Source organism: Scylla paramamosain, chromosome 42, assembly GCF_035594125.1.
Source record: "Scylla paramamosain isolate STU-SP2022 chromosome 42, ASM3559412v1, whole genome shotgun sequence".
Taxonomy (NCBI): Eukaryota; Metazoa; Arthropoda; class Malacostraca; order Decapoda; family Portunidae; genus Scylla; species Scylla paramamosain.
In genome coordinates this window covers 8,270,001-8,285,204 of record NC_087192.1, presented here as the reverse complement: position 1 = coordinate 8,285,204, position 15,204 = coordinate 8,270,001, and the positions used below count along the sequence as shown (strand labels likewise).

The 15,204-nt window shown below is 37.1% G+C and overlaps 1 protein-coding gene across 6 annotated transcripts in view; it reads right to left on the bottom strand.

Annotated features, from left to right (window-relative positions):
- LOC135093373 (phosphatidylinositol 4,5-bisphosphate 3-kinase catalytic subunit delta isoform-like) overlaps nt 1-15,204 on the bottom strand; it is a 25,994-nt gene that overhangs the window by 10,243 nt on the left and 547 nt on the right. The window contains exons 1-12 of one of the 6 annotated variants that reach the window (XM_063992627.1): nt 14,584-14,804; nt 12,854-13,138; nt 9,236-9,338; nt 5,799-6,019; nt 5,229-5,463; nt 4,943-5,058; nt 4,475-4,591; nt 3,836-3,961; nt 3,556-3,685; nt 3,106-3,287; nt 1,303-1,527; nt 742-1,023 (exon numbers count right to left, since the gene is read on the bottom strand). In XM_063992627.1, coding sequence (XP_063848697.1) covers nt 742-1,023; nt 1,303-1,527; nt 3,106-3,287; nt 3,556-3,685; nt 3,836-3,961; nt 4,475-4,591; nt 4,943-5,058; nt 5,229-5,463; nt 5,799-6,019; nt 9,236-9,338 — 1,737 coding nt within the window. In that variant the 5' untranslated portion in view covers nt 12,854-13,138; nt 14,584-14,804. Of the gene's footprint in view, nt 1-741; nt 1,024-1,302; nt 1,528-3,105; nt 3,288-3,555; nt 3,686-3,835; nt 3,962-4,474; nt 4,592-4,942; nt 5,059-5,228; nt 5,464-5,798; nt 6,020-9,235; nt 9,339-10,634; nt 10,826-12,853; nt 13,139-14,583; nt 14,805-15,204 lie in introns of those variants that run through there. The other 5 variants (XM_063992626.1, XM_063992629.1, XM_063992628.1 and 2 more) reach the window with 5 other exon arrangements.

The following is a 15,204-nucleotide window of genomic DNA, read 5'->3' as shown; positions in this document are numbered from 1 at the left end:
TGAGACCAATTTCGTTTCTATACACAAGACTTGTCACTAACGGTAACAAAGAACATTCTAACAAGACAGAAGTGAATGTTTTCATATATATACCTATCTTTTGGGCTCAGAATTATTATGGACTGAATGCATCTGTAGGAACTGAAACTTATTTGGGAGCTATTTTGTTTTTTATGATGCCCACGTCAACATTTATGTAATATCAAAGTAATAAGATGAAATTGAAAGCTACGGTATTGCAGAAGGATACATTTTTTGTTATAAATGTTTTGGTGTGCTCTCATTATCGTGGAGTTGGCTACATAGGGCGGGCTGCTGTTTCCCCCAAAAAAATCATTACATAAAAAGATAGTTACTTTCTCCTAGGAAGTTAATTCTCAAATCTATAATTAGTAAGGCATAAGAAATAGAAAACAAGACTTAAGAGTAATCAAAAAGGAAAACTGAAAGTCATAAAATTCATAGTATGTTTGTTTCATTAAGTTTAATGGTTGTGGAGTGACGTATGAATACAGCAGTCACAGAGAGAAATGTAGCTCTGCTAGTAATAACAAAGTCCTTGGCTACCAAATGTAGTTTGAAAACCAAGTTAGATGCATACTGACTAAGAAACAGCTGTGAGTAATCCTATGCTACTGACTAATCTGACTAATATCAAACTCACACAATGCGATCTCCATGCATTAAGAAGTTTATAAGCAATGAGAAAACTGCTACAACTTGTTCATTATCAACACTCACCTCCTCACACTGTGGGTTTTCCTTGGCTTCAGAGATGATCTTGTCTTTGGAAGGAAACATAATACTGCAGGTATAGCTGAAGCGGGGGAAGGTGATGGTGAGGGTGACAGCCTGTTCATGGTCAGGGTTGCTCACTAATGTCCCTAAAGGATTGGGCATGGCCTCCCCTATCTGGTCCTCAGAGATCTTCCAGGCATAGAGAGACATTGCACCAGTCTTCAGCTGGTTTCTGTAGTCAAAGACAGCTGTATTCACCCAAGCCAGAGGGTTCTTGTACAGCTCCTGGAATTACAAACATGAATGGAACATAAAAATCAGCTTGAGGGTAACAAACTTCACCTTAATAATGAAATTAACATCTGATGATCTTTAACTATTTGTGTGCAAAAAATAGTGAATTTTGGAAGGATTACATACACCTGCAAAGATAATAAGATTTACAAGTCTTTACATGGCAGAATCAGTTCATTATTGTACCAATTTAGGCAAGACAAGATGCAATTACTTTTAAAAAAATGAGCATTTATAATTTTTGATAATTGTAAACATATTCACACCTACCGGTCTGCTGCCAATTGACGCCCGAGCCTTGGTTGCCTTGGCACTCCGGCTGACTTCGTATATAGCGAGACACAGTCGTGCATTTCTTGGAATGTTGCAGACAGCAATAGGAAGGGTGAGGTCCTCATCCAAAACACCTTTTCCTTCAGAGATAGTTACTTCCTGGGTCACCTTGGTCTCACAGAGGGCCCTGCTTCCATGATACAACCCCGCCTCCACCATCACCTACGAATATGACAAACAAATTTACTGTAGTATCTGTGGGTGGGGTGTAGTATGGTGGGCCATTCTGGGGACAACAGGGCTAAGAGTGAGAATGGTTTGTGTGTATGTGTGTGTGTGTGTGTGTGTGTGTGTGTGTGTGTGTGTGTGTGTGTGTGTGTGTGTGTGTGTGTGTGTGTGTGTGTGGTGCCATGTGTGGACCCCCCAATGTGGGATGGAGGAAGAACTGTGTAAACAGTTTCTTTGTTGGCTTAAAACTTTACCTGATCAGGAGAAGACATTCTGCAATTAAACATTCTGCAATAAAAATTTCACAAATGATCTTGGTCTCTTAACTGAACTGTGGTCATCCTCCCATAGAGGTTTTATTGAATCCCTTGCTACTACTGTGGGCAAATCAGAATAATTTGATGGGGTTTGACATAAATCTTTTGTTTTCCGAATCATCCTCCAACAGTTTTCATCCTTCACTTTTATTCAAGGCACCCTTTCTTTAAGGGCAACCTCAGCCTCACTGGTAGACCAATTAGACACAGTCTTCCAGAGAACTAATGCTTCTTCTTCAGCAACACCTAACTGACTCCCTTTACTGTGATAAAATGACCACCAGTATCAGACTGACTGGCACAATGTCTAAGGAAACTGAAAATGAAAAAATGAAAGTTCTGAGAAACATGGGGTAAGAAAAAATTAAAAGACTAGAGTGGAGCCTAATGTCAATGAACTTATGCAAAAACTTAAGTAAAACTCAAGAATTCCCGTACATATCTACTCAACTGTTCCCATCTTCTACACTGAACATCCTTGGTCTGCCCTTTACTTATAATCTAATCTGAAAACTTCACGTCCCACCTCTAGCTTAAACAGCTTCTATAAAGTTGGATGTTCAGAGTTGTCTCCGACAGTTTTTCTCACCTTCCCCTAGTGGCTAATTCTGTACAGGGGCCTTACCCTTCCATGTATGGAATATGCTTCACATGTATGGGGGTTCCACTCAGACTGCTATTTTAGACAGTGTGGAATTGAAAACTTTTTGTCTTATCAACTCCTCTCCTCTGACTGACTGTCTTCAGCTCTTTCTCATCACCACAATGTTGCATCTCTTGCTATCTTCTACTGCTATTTTCACACTAATGGCTCTTCTGATCTTGCTAACTGCATGCCTCCCCTCCTCCCATGGCCTTGCTGCACAAGACTTTCTTCTTTCTCGCATCCCTATCCTGTCCAGCTCTCTAATGCAAAAGTTAACCAGTATGCTCAGTCATTCATCCCTTTTCTGGTAAACTCTGAAACTCCCTGCCTGCTTTTGTATTTCCTCCTCCTTATGACGTGGACTCTTACAAGAGGGATGTTTCAAGACCCTTCGCATCTGTTTTTTACCATTCTATCTGACATCTATATAGGAACTGGCAACAAATGGACTTTTTTTTTTGTTCATAATTTTTGTTGATCTTGACCAGAGGCTCTTAAAGAAATAAACAAATAAATAAAATAATAATAATAATAATAATAATAATAATAATAATAATAATAATAATAATAATAATAAAAGTAAGTGCCTATTCCCCAACCAAAACTTACCTCAACTTGGTCATCAGCAGAAACTGTCATGTTACTGACAGTTCCAATGCTGAAGTGAAAGTTTTCATTGATGGACCAGGAAGAGACATATTTCTTTTTAATCAGGGTTGTTCCAGAGAAGGAGTTCCTTATATGTTTTACACCAAGGTCTTCTATTGGACCATACAAGTTTTCAATGTCAACTGTAGAAGAAACAAGGCTCTGTATGAATTCATGCTGCATGTATGCAAGAATCTATATCAACATACATAAATGTGTATGTGTGAACCCTTGACAGCATCTTATCCACAATAATGTCAAGATCTCCAGAATCAAAGTTTTTTATTTTAGGATTAGTAAACTGGATGAACTGCAGCAACTACCAGTTATACTTGCTGTATCCCTTATTTTTGTCAGCTAGTCATGATGAATTTAGCAGAAATCGTACATTAGGAATTCATTAAAACTTACCTTGAATTGTCTTCCGATGCACAATGACTAGAGGCACTGAGGAACAATCATCTTGGCACACGTGTTCACGGACATACATGTATTGTGACAGGGGGACGTCTGCTATCAGGTATTCTTCCCGACCTGGCGTCTGCAATGTGACCATGGGTAAAATTAATGCTTTGCAATAAGAGATAACCAGCTTGGCATGATACTGTCAGGTGGCAAAGGTTGATGCATGAAAATATAGAGTCAATGGTTCGATAAGGAATTGTATTCAACATGTGTTTGCTCCACTAACCTTTAATACGTAGTTTTCAGCTGGCTGATCCATCACAAAAGTCACAGACAGTTTAGCCAAAGCAAGGTCCAGAAGCTCCCTTGTTCTCATATCAAATGAGACACGAAATGTGTATGTGGGCTGTCCCTGGAAAGGATGAAAAGCAGTCAAACAAACAAGCAAAAAGGCCTTTCTGATGCATGTAAATTAAAACTTGTATCATGCATAAAAATCCCAGGCTGAGGGATTCCATCCACCACAGACTCAATGGACAACATGATGGAGATGAGCACTGAAGCCATGTGCAGCTGCAGCATGTGTTCCCAGCTTAACCTTTATTTCTGAGCATATCAGATGTGTTTGCATTTTCCATTTAAATGTGTGTGTGTGTGTGTGTGTGTGTGTGTGTGTGTGTGTGTGTGTGTGTGTGTGTGTGTGTGTGTGTGTGTGTGTGTGTGTGTGTGTGTGTGTGTGTGTGTCTGGTTAGACTTTTTCTAAATGAACAAGAATTATAATACAAAACACATGAAAAGTGTATGCAGATACTGCAAGGATATCCTGTTTCCATGTTATACTGATGAATCATAAACATTAAGTACAATGAAGCTTGCAAGACAATCATTTTCAAAGATAAAAAACTTGATGCAGCCTGACACTCACCTCCATAGAAGGATCAAACTGGACTGACAGCAACAGCTGGTCCTCCTGAAGCCTGTCCGTGATATAACTGGCCAGTTGAGGGTTGGTTGCTATGCGTGCTGGATACTGGTACTGCACCTGATCAGACAAAGCAAATCTATATGATGCAATATCATACACTACATACACCTCCATAAATATGAATATTTTTGCTTCTACAAGTTTTCTTTTATCCATTTTCAAGAATATGGTTAGGAGGACGTGTTCTCCTAATACATGAATACATGCACTGCAACTAAAAAAAGTATATTTTCTTCACTGTTCACTTTTGCTATACCTTTTGGAATAATATTAATTACTACTAATTATATGTAAATATACACGTACTGCTTAAGGCTGTGGGAAGTATAATAATTTGGTTATGAGGCCATGGCCATACTTCTGACTGTCAACTGTATACTAGGAAGGAACAAGCGTGTTCTTCCTTACCCGCTCATACCACGTTAGTTTATTTCTTGATGCCACCACCTCGTCACAGAGAGCCTTCATCTTCCCTCGAAACTCATTCACTTCTGGATTCTTTAAGGCATCAAACTTTTGGAGATCTGAAAAAAAAGAGTGTAAACTACCACATGGAAAAAAAATAAAAATCAAACAAAGTATAAACTTATCCATACAAAAATAATGCATGCATGTGTCCATATCTCTGCTTGTCTCTTCACGACCAAGAGAAGAAAATATTTTCCAAATCCAAACCATCCTCCACCAACTTTACCTTTTCCAATGAGCTGGCCAATTTCAAGGTTGAGCCGCTTTTCGGTTTCATTGCCTTTCCTCTCCACCACCTTGAGTATGAACATGTACGGGAACAGGTTAATGTCCTGCAAGCATTTTGTTTCATCCATCAACTCGAGGGTTTCTGATTGGGGATTGATGCACACAAAGTGGTAAGAGTTGAGGTCGTGCAGCATACCAAACAGAGGAAGCTCTCTGGCACGCTCCCATAGTTCCTGAAAGTAAAGAAACCAAGTCAAGACATTTAAACAAATACACAACAAAAAGGAATATATATATATATTATATATATATATATATATATATATATATATATATATATATATATATATATATATATATATATATATATATATATATATATATATATATATATACATTACTCAAGCATAGGACCACCTTGATTGGTTATATTTTTTTTTCAATTTTCCTACACATATTTTTTTTTCATTTTCAGTGTGGCAACCATATAAAAACTGCATATTCTGATTTTTGAGTGTGTGTGTGTGTGTGTGTGTGCACGTGAATGTGTGTAAGTCTTGCACCTCACCTCTTTAATCTCCTCCAGTGAGGCACTGGTGCTCACTTTGTGCTGTATGATGATGCTATTGGGCATCAAGAAGTCCACTTCAACCGTGGTTGTGGACGACAGGGTAGTGTGAGCTCTGAGGCCCAAGTTGTCCATTATCTCTGCTGTAGGATCGTTGTACATGGGGAGAGGGAATGGCCGTGGTCTTCCTAATCCTAAATTTGGATAGTCCCCACCACCACCTGGCATTGAGGAACAGAGAGATCAGCCCTCCTATTGCTGGTTCATAGTCATACTGCAGACGAGCATAATTGCAAGAAGATCCATTTTACAAGTAAGGATTCTGGGGTTCAGAGGGATGTTAATGAAATTTCCAATAGAGATATGAGGCAGGGGAAAGGTTGTATACAAAATACTACACACACAGTGTGGAATATTATGAATGTAATATGTTTAATATTGTACACATGAACATCAAATGTGGTAAAGACAAACAATGAAATGGGGAACACAGCTGCAAGGGAAAGATTAAAAAAAATTGAGGAACAGCACAGTCATGAGAAACAAAACAAGCAGACCTTGTTAGAGCACTGGTGAAGTGGCCAAATATTGCTTAGTTAATATAGGTTAACTTGGCTTTGTTACTTTTAAACTGCAAAGCTTTTTTTTTCCAGCAAGCAGCACACTTTGCTTCTATGGTATTCACCATACAATTAATATTTTCTTAATCCCTCCTCTAAATAATCTGAACATCTCATGCATGTACAAGCACTTTTCCACAACATGGTGCATAAACACATGTAAAATTTATCTTGACACAGGTATTTCTCAGTATTTGTGAATACCATGAAAATGATCATGGAATACGGTCACATGATCTCATTACAGTATTTGTAGCATATGCACACATGCATGTACACACACACACACACACACACACACACACACACACACACACACACACACACACACATGTGCACAACTGAGCATACAAGTGTGTGTGTGCATGTTTGTGCGCACGCACCCACACACACACACACACACACACACACACACACACACACACACACACACACACACACACACACACACACACAGTATTATTAGAATATTAAACAGTAATGCATGTAAATGACTATGTCCAATGCTCAAATCTAACTAGATTATTAACATATTTAAGTACACACCAAATGAACAACTTAAGCAAAAAAATAAACACCTTCTTCATGGACATGAGATAAACATTTCCATGTTATACTTAAGAAGGTAACCCCACTCACAATATTTATGTTATTAACTCTCCCTAACTGCTCATTAAGATACTTTTGACTTGAGAAACTAAAATTATTTTCCTAAGCAGGAAATAACACTTCAAGCATTAAGTGAGTTGAAGTACAGAATCTCTCCTTTTTCTTCCACTGGCACCTTTTGCAATTATTATCTATACCATTTCATTAAAGAGAAGCAGAAGCCATGGCAGTCACAGGGTTAAGCTTGCAACTTGTTTCTAAATTGAAAAATGAGGCTTAGTGCACAACTCCTGGAGCCAAGCATTGTACACAATAAATTGCCTCTTGCTTGCACAATCCACAAAACAATAAAGCACCTCATACACATAAACAAATAAATTAATAAATAAAATAAATAAATATGTATATATAATAAAGAAAAGAAAACATTCATTCTCAAAAATCTTATTCAAGAAATGTTAAGATATTTGAAAATACTAATGAAAAATTTCAAACTTCACAACTTGTACTCTAAAACTTGTACCTGTAAGTAAAGTGTTGCATTATACATTACCTAGAGGGATTTTAACACTGAATTCTAACTGTTCCAAAAGAAATCAGACACCTTGGTTCATTTGATATGGAAAAAAAAGGTACATCAAAAAGAACACCAGAAAAAAATTATCTGGCAAATTGTCCTGCCCTGTAGAACCCTACCAAGACCATTTCCCTCAAGGGAGTCCTTAAGAACAGGAACCAGGAATAAATATAGATAGAGCACAACACTATCTGAGTGGCCTCCTATCCATTGGCTCAAGAGTAGCACATCTTAGCTCACTTTGTCACACGAGTTTTTAGCAGTTCAATTTTAGTCCTTCAATTATGTACTTTCATGTCAGAATCACTATAGATTAATCTAATCAACCATCACTAAAAAGAAAAAAATAAATAAGTAAACAAATAAAATAAATAAATTAACTGATTAATTAATTAATTTTAAAAAGCGTACATGAAGTCTCAAATATATAACCAGCACAGAAAGTCATACTAAACACTTTCATTGAGAAACTACTTGAAGCAAAGTTGTCTTTTCAATGAACTATACAGGGGAAGGCAACCAATTAATCATACGTCTGACACTTGCATACACTCTGCTCAGCCAAAGGAAAGCATTAACTGCTGGCAGTAGTGTCTCAGCTCTTACAAACCATTACTTTTCTTCAAAATTTCTTGCCCAACTGGCATTCATATCCTAGAATGCTTTGGTAACAACCTAAATTTATAAATCATTAAATATGCTAAAAACCACTGCATGAAGATAAAACATTAAAATTTAGAGATATCCAGCCTAACCATGCTAGAATATATCCATATGATCATACTGGTAAAGGAACACATGACAAAGTACAAGAAAATAAAAAAAACCTATTGAATGTCTATTTTGTACGTCAATTTTTTACTGCTGTATTGAGCACACAGGAACTCAGTTCTTTCTACAGTGAACGCAATGAGAAACGACAAACTAATCGTACAATACACAGCAAGGTAAAAGAATACCTGAAAACAGCATTGGAGAATATGATCAGTTTTCACCAGTCACTTATGAATCAAATCTGTTCAACCTCAATGAATTTGTCAATCAGTCAATCATTCACTCAAAGCAATCAACCTTCATAGGACATGTGCAGGAAGTATACAGTATTTGAAAGAAGTTATCAAACACCAATCTCTTTATGCGAGTACCCCAAAGCATCAGCCACAGTGCACCACCACCGCCACCACCACCACCACCACCAGCCTGGGCCACACCAAAAGAGGACCATGAGGAGTGGATGGGATACTTAGGAGAGGAGGGAGTGGGGTCACATTAGCCATTAGGAAAAAGTAATCAAACACATCCCAGGGCACACCTTATGTACTTCCACAAATTGTGGCAGGCAAACAAGAAAAGAAACTTTAAGATCATGTTTATGATCCAAAGACACACCTTGTGTACTTGAGCAAATGTGAAGCAAGCAAATCAGGTGAGGAATTATAACCATGTATTTGCAGGTCCCTGATTTTTATAGGAGTATAAAGTTTTATACAGACAATAAAACTGAGGCCAGAGTATCTGACAACTCAAAGACCACTAAAATATTCTAAGCACATTTAAGACCAAGCATCTGCAAGCTCCACTATTCTACAGAAAGCAGGGAGTAGTCAGACTTGCTAAATTATACAACTTACCCTGCAGAGAGTTAGGCACACTCACTGTGTGTCTCCGTACTGACCTTTCCCCAGCCAAGTATTCTTGACTAAAGAAAGGCTCGTGTAAACTTCTCTTCCTCATCTTTGTGTAGAACAAAACAATAATTATCAAGTGCTATGAGCTCAAGTCTGTGTCCCAGTGAAAAAAAAGTACACATTTTTTTTGCATGGATAAAGACTAACCAAGGACATAAAACATTAGTCCAACATACAGTAAGCCTTCACTTGTTGCTTCTTTTTTTTTTTTTTTATTTATTTTTTTTGTTTTTGTTTTTACTAAAGAAAATTTTCTCACAAGATACATACACTTGCCAAATTGTATCTCAGGATTTTATACTACTACTGTTTCATACAAGTGTTAATTCATGTTTCGTAATTTTGTAAGGTCGTCCAGAGATGGCAACCAACCACAGATAACTAGCTGTGACTAGAAGGTAACTAACACATCACATTCCAATAAATCATAATTTTTTTCAACCACTCTCAAGAGAAGAAATTCAAGGAAGACAGTTTAAGGAAGTATTGTAAGATACAATTCTCTCTCTCTCTCTCTCTCTCTCTCTCTCTCTCTCTCTCTCTCTCTCTCTCTCTGAAGGAGACTTCCAGTGAATAGGAAAATAATATTGCAGTATGTGAGGGGAAGGTGAGATAAGAGAATGAGAAGATAAGAATGTGTTAGGAAGGAATGCAAGAATATATAGATACTCTTCCTGGAGGAAGTTCTTGGGAACAGGGCAGAGAGAGAGAGAGAGAGAGAGAGAGAGAGAGAGAGAGAGAGAGAGAGAGAGAGAGAGAGAGAGAGAGAGAGAGAGAGAGAGAGAGAGAGAGAGAGAGAGAGAGAGAGAGAGAGAGAGAGATCCAAAATCTTTGTATCTCTTCTTCTAATCCTCTCTACTGTCTCAGCTTCATATTGCAAAACCTGAAAAGATTTCCTTTCTTGCTCATTTGATTCTTTCTTCATTAACATGTTCTTAGTCCTGAAATCAATTCTCTCTCCACATCTCTAAAGCAATTTTCTCCTTCCTATGCTTGCTCAGATACTTCCCAATTTACAATTACTGGTCTTCATGACCATGCAGCTTCCTTGCAGCTCCAACAACCTTATCCACCACTGGACTCTTCATGACTATCAAACTACATTTTTCATTTTAAGTCTCCCACATCTAATACTTTTCCCTCCTTCACTTTTACCATTCTTGTCCTTTCCATTCCTTCCACATTTCCACAAACTCAACACACTTTCTTCTTTTCATCTGCTGCATAACTTTTCAACATGCCCATCTTTCCAGCATTATCTTATTTCTGATCATGTCATATCTTCATATTACACTAATGTACCTCAGTGTATTATTGTTTCCTGCAATAAATCTTTACTTACACTTCTATTTGTTCACAACAGTATATGACTGAGCATCCAGACAAAACAAAGCCACACTATGATAAGACTTCCTGTGAGCCTCTGTTCCATAAGGTGACACAGGATATCCCCATAATGCCACCACATGAGCACAAATGCTTTGTAATCTTATCAATTTTAAGAACATAAGATTCCTTCAGCACAACAGGAACTGAAAAAATTTTTTCTGTGAATTTTGTGATGAATGTGGAATTTCACACAAATAATTATTAGTTAAAACTCACTAGAAATAAAACTTCTAGACCCAATTTTAAATTTGTGAAAATTTGAGTAGTAAATTTTTTAGGTCCATTTTTCAACATCTTTGTTTTTTATACACATGGCAAATTCCATTCATTTTAATTAATTTAGACTCCACACCCATCTTCATATTGGAGATAAAGTTCATGATGATGATGATGATGATGATGATTGCTTAGACAGTAAAAAAAAAAAAAGGAAAAAAAAAAGAGCATTTAGTGGACCACTGATGTGATAACAAAGAGCAGATTTTTAACCAAATTCCCTTTTTGGGGCCAGATATAGAGTATATTATCATAAATAAAAACTATAACCAACAATGAAGGCTTACTATTTGGCATTGCTAAGCTCAAATTTTTCAGTTATACATTTTCCTCAAACAAAAACAACACTGCATCTAGATTTCATTCTCATCACACTTTTAAGTTGAAACAGCAAACATGGTGAGTCCTTACACTTTTTAAATGTTAGAGATCACATTGTTCTCACTTTAGGTGCCACATCATAAACTGGTCAGTTCTTCAGAGAATAAGATCACTCCACCCTAAATTTTCCTTTGCTTTGTTCTGCTTTTACTGGCAATACATAGACAGTCAAAGCACTGCGTGAATCACAAGCTTAATATTACACCTCACCTCAATGTTGAATCAGGCACACAAATATTCCAACTCTTATTTCAAGATCTGAACATCAAACTGCATCCCAACAAATAAAACAATTCAGACGGTGATGCTAAGAAACAAATAAAAGCCTCATGCAATGACATAACATAGCACAATTAACTTGTCAGAGAGCCAGAGTCCTGGACTCCACACCTGTGAGGGGTGTCAGGCCTTGCCACTCATGATGGCACACTGAATTTACTTGATGATGATTGAAAAATAAAAAGCAATTCACATAATTATAAGCTTTGAAACAAGATTAGGTGAAATGTAGCTACATAACAGCCTCTGGGTGTTAAAAAGCTTTACAAGCATTACCTATGCTGATGTCGCTACATGCAAGTGACACAGTATATCAGTACTGTATATCAATACATTTTGGAGCATGTAACTCCCCTTCCTTAAGGATGACTAAGGAGCATGTTCAATCATCCCTGGATTTATAATGTAACATTTTGTGACCTCGTAAAGCTTTTCACACTAGATACTGATTTGGATTAGCAATCTGTTAGCTAAGGTAATTTAAAGATGTAATTTCATACAGAACGGATGTTCTTTTTAGGACCTACATGTATATGTACACTGGATATAAAATACATTTTTAAGTAAATATAAAGTTGAATAATAATGATAAAATAATTTAATGCAATTTAATATCTGCTAGTGCTGAGAGTTTATTATATATATATATATATATATATATATATATATATATATATATATATATATATATATATATATATATATATATATATATATATATATATATATACACATATATATTTTTTTTTTATTAAACCTGTCAGTTATGTGTCTGAAGCCTAAATTTAACATACTGCAGTAATTTCAACATCCACTACATGTGCACTTCAACATGTCCAGCAACTACAATAATGATGTTCTGAGAATTCTGAGACCATCCTACAACTAACGGACTCAGTCATTACTATTTGTAATATGCAGTGCATTCAAAGTGAAATTTTAAATGTCTACATTATTATCAAGTGATTATGCTCAATACTTGAGGCACAAAGTGCATTCATTTAATATGTCTACATTAGTGCTTCTAATTCATGCAAATGACAAATATTCTTTCCTTAGAAGTGTATATAGACTGATCTATGCAGGAGGCAGCTCATTAACATAATAATTGACATTATACCTCCACTACTTCTTAATCTTTAACCAAGTCTCATAATAGGAGCAGTCTCTGACTTGGTAGAGAGAAAAAAAAAAAAAAAAAAAAAAAAAAAAAAAGAGCAGACTCAGGAGGCTTACCTTTATCCCTTAAAAAGGTGGTGGAGGGGATGTGTGCTTGACACTCAATAGTGAGGGTTTTCTCAAAGCAGGCAGCAAACAGGACCCCCAAGTAGGGGCCTCCACTCCACCAGAGAGGACACTTGCAGAGGTTACACTACACGCATGACCACAAGAGGCTGAGTGATACTCAGTGAGACTCCATCCTCTTCACCAAGAATCCACTTTTGTCTCTTATTCAGCAGCATGTTTAAGACAGCAGAGTTCTCTGGTAGGAACACAACCTCTGACCTTCATGGCTCTACCCTGTGGGAATAGCATGATATTCAGGCAACTTCAATTTTTAAGTGCACCTTTAACTTTATTGATTTTGATTGTTCTTTTGAATTCACGACAACTTCAGTTTTTAAGTGCACCTTTAGGTTTTATTTATTTTTCTTTGAATTCACGACATAGAGCATCCAACAAATAATACCCCTCTTAGTACAGCCCCCAAATACACAGTAGGTAACAATTTCCATAACTCCATGACTATGTAAATCTTCTCCTTTACCAAACATGATATACTGTACACTTTTGTTACTGTGATCCTCCACTCTACTCACACCATACTTACCTCTTACGTAACTCATTTCTATTAGTTGACTTCTGTCCCATATCTCTATTTCATCTAAATATAAGAGAGTCTGAGCTTTGGCTATTCTGTGGTGCTTTAATTTTTTTCATTTTTACTTTAGTATCCTTCATGACATCAAAATGATTCCATTATTCTACTTACTTCCTTCCCTACAAGATTCTCTCTCTCTCTCTCTCTCTCTCTCTCTCTCTCTCTCTCTCTCTCTCTGGTACCCCAACCCATGATTCTATAATGACTCTCTCGTAAGGGAAGTTTCAAAACACTTATCCCCAATTATTTGATTTTCTATGTGGAATCTCTTTGGGTATCTGACACTCAAGTGGGCTTTCTTTTCTCAATTTTTTGTTGTCCTTTTACATTAGAAAAAAAAAACTACACTGGTCACATTGTAATGTTGGAAATGCTTGGTTTTGTTCTCCATAAGCATTCCAGTTGTGCTAATTACTATGTAAATCAAGCTATCCACTATGCCCCAGTCTTGGCTACAAAACTTTTCAAAAGTAATACATTTTTCCCTCCTAGACAAGACAAACCTTGTCCTCCTTCAATTCCCTCCAAGTTACTTTCCTGTCTGGTCTCCAAATTCATTTGGATAGCAACATTGGGCTTTGATGAGACATTTTTAATAGTTATTTTTAACAACCATTCACAGCACATCAAAATACATGGTATAAATGTACTTCTGGCCAGTTACCTGTTGAAAGTATGAAAGTGGCTAGCAAATGAATGAAAAGAGTTGGACATCTAAACAGAGATGATAACATTTTAAACGTAAGAAAACCCTGTAAAGAGATTGAGGCTGCCAGAGACCAAGCAGCCTGCTGAGCTGCAATTTGACTGGCAAGATCATTACATGCCAGCATCTGCAAAGCTTTTTTAAAATTAAGATGATGACTTTTATTGCAGTTTCAGGCATTATACGGCACAGTTATAAATTAACTGGAGTGCCATCTGTCCTGGCCTGGGGATGTCAGGTGCCCTGTCTGCCCTTGGACACATTGGCCTTACACACTCAGTTAACTAAGTGAGCATGTACACCACAGCTTAGGAAACGTGGGATCATCTTTAACTAGGCAGTATAAATAAAAACTGAACGCTGATGAAAAACCATTACAGGGAGTTTGGAATAGCTCACACCCAGTCACTGCGGGGACGTCTCATGGGGTGAAGGATCTCCTCTTGTTTGACCAAACACTGAACAACTCAAAGAAATACACTCCGAGGCTTATTTCCTTGTCCATGTGTCCTGAATATAGCAGTGGGTTCTACATTGGGCAACAGGAAAACAAACACCTTCCAGGACGAGATACACTGTAAACACTATAAGCGGCGAGATGAGAACTGTTACCAGAACAAAACAACATCGCATTCGGGGACCTAGTCGGAATAAAATTACTATTAAATTATGTTGTGGATAATGAAATAGTATTCCAGTTTATTTACGAAAGCTAGTTATCTCTATCTCGCCCGATAATCTTTAAATGGACGAGGCGCGACAAACTTGGCGTTATCAACTGAATGCTGAAAACAGAGTCAAGGATGCTGCGACCGAGCAGAGCATAGAGGAGGACGAGTTTGAATCAGAAGCAAGGGTTATTCGTCCCTCGATGAAAGTAGAGGATGACATGAATCAAGAATGATACGTTCTTTGATCAGATAGTAGAGGAAGACGAGTTTAAATCAATCAAGAATTATGTGTTAATCAAGAATGATACGTTCTTTGATCAGATAGTAG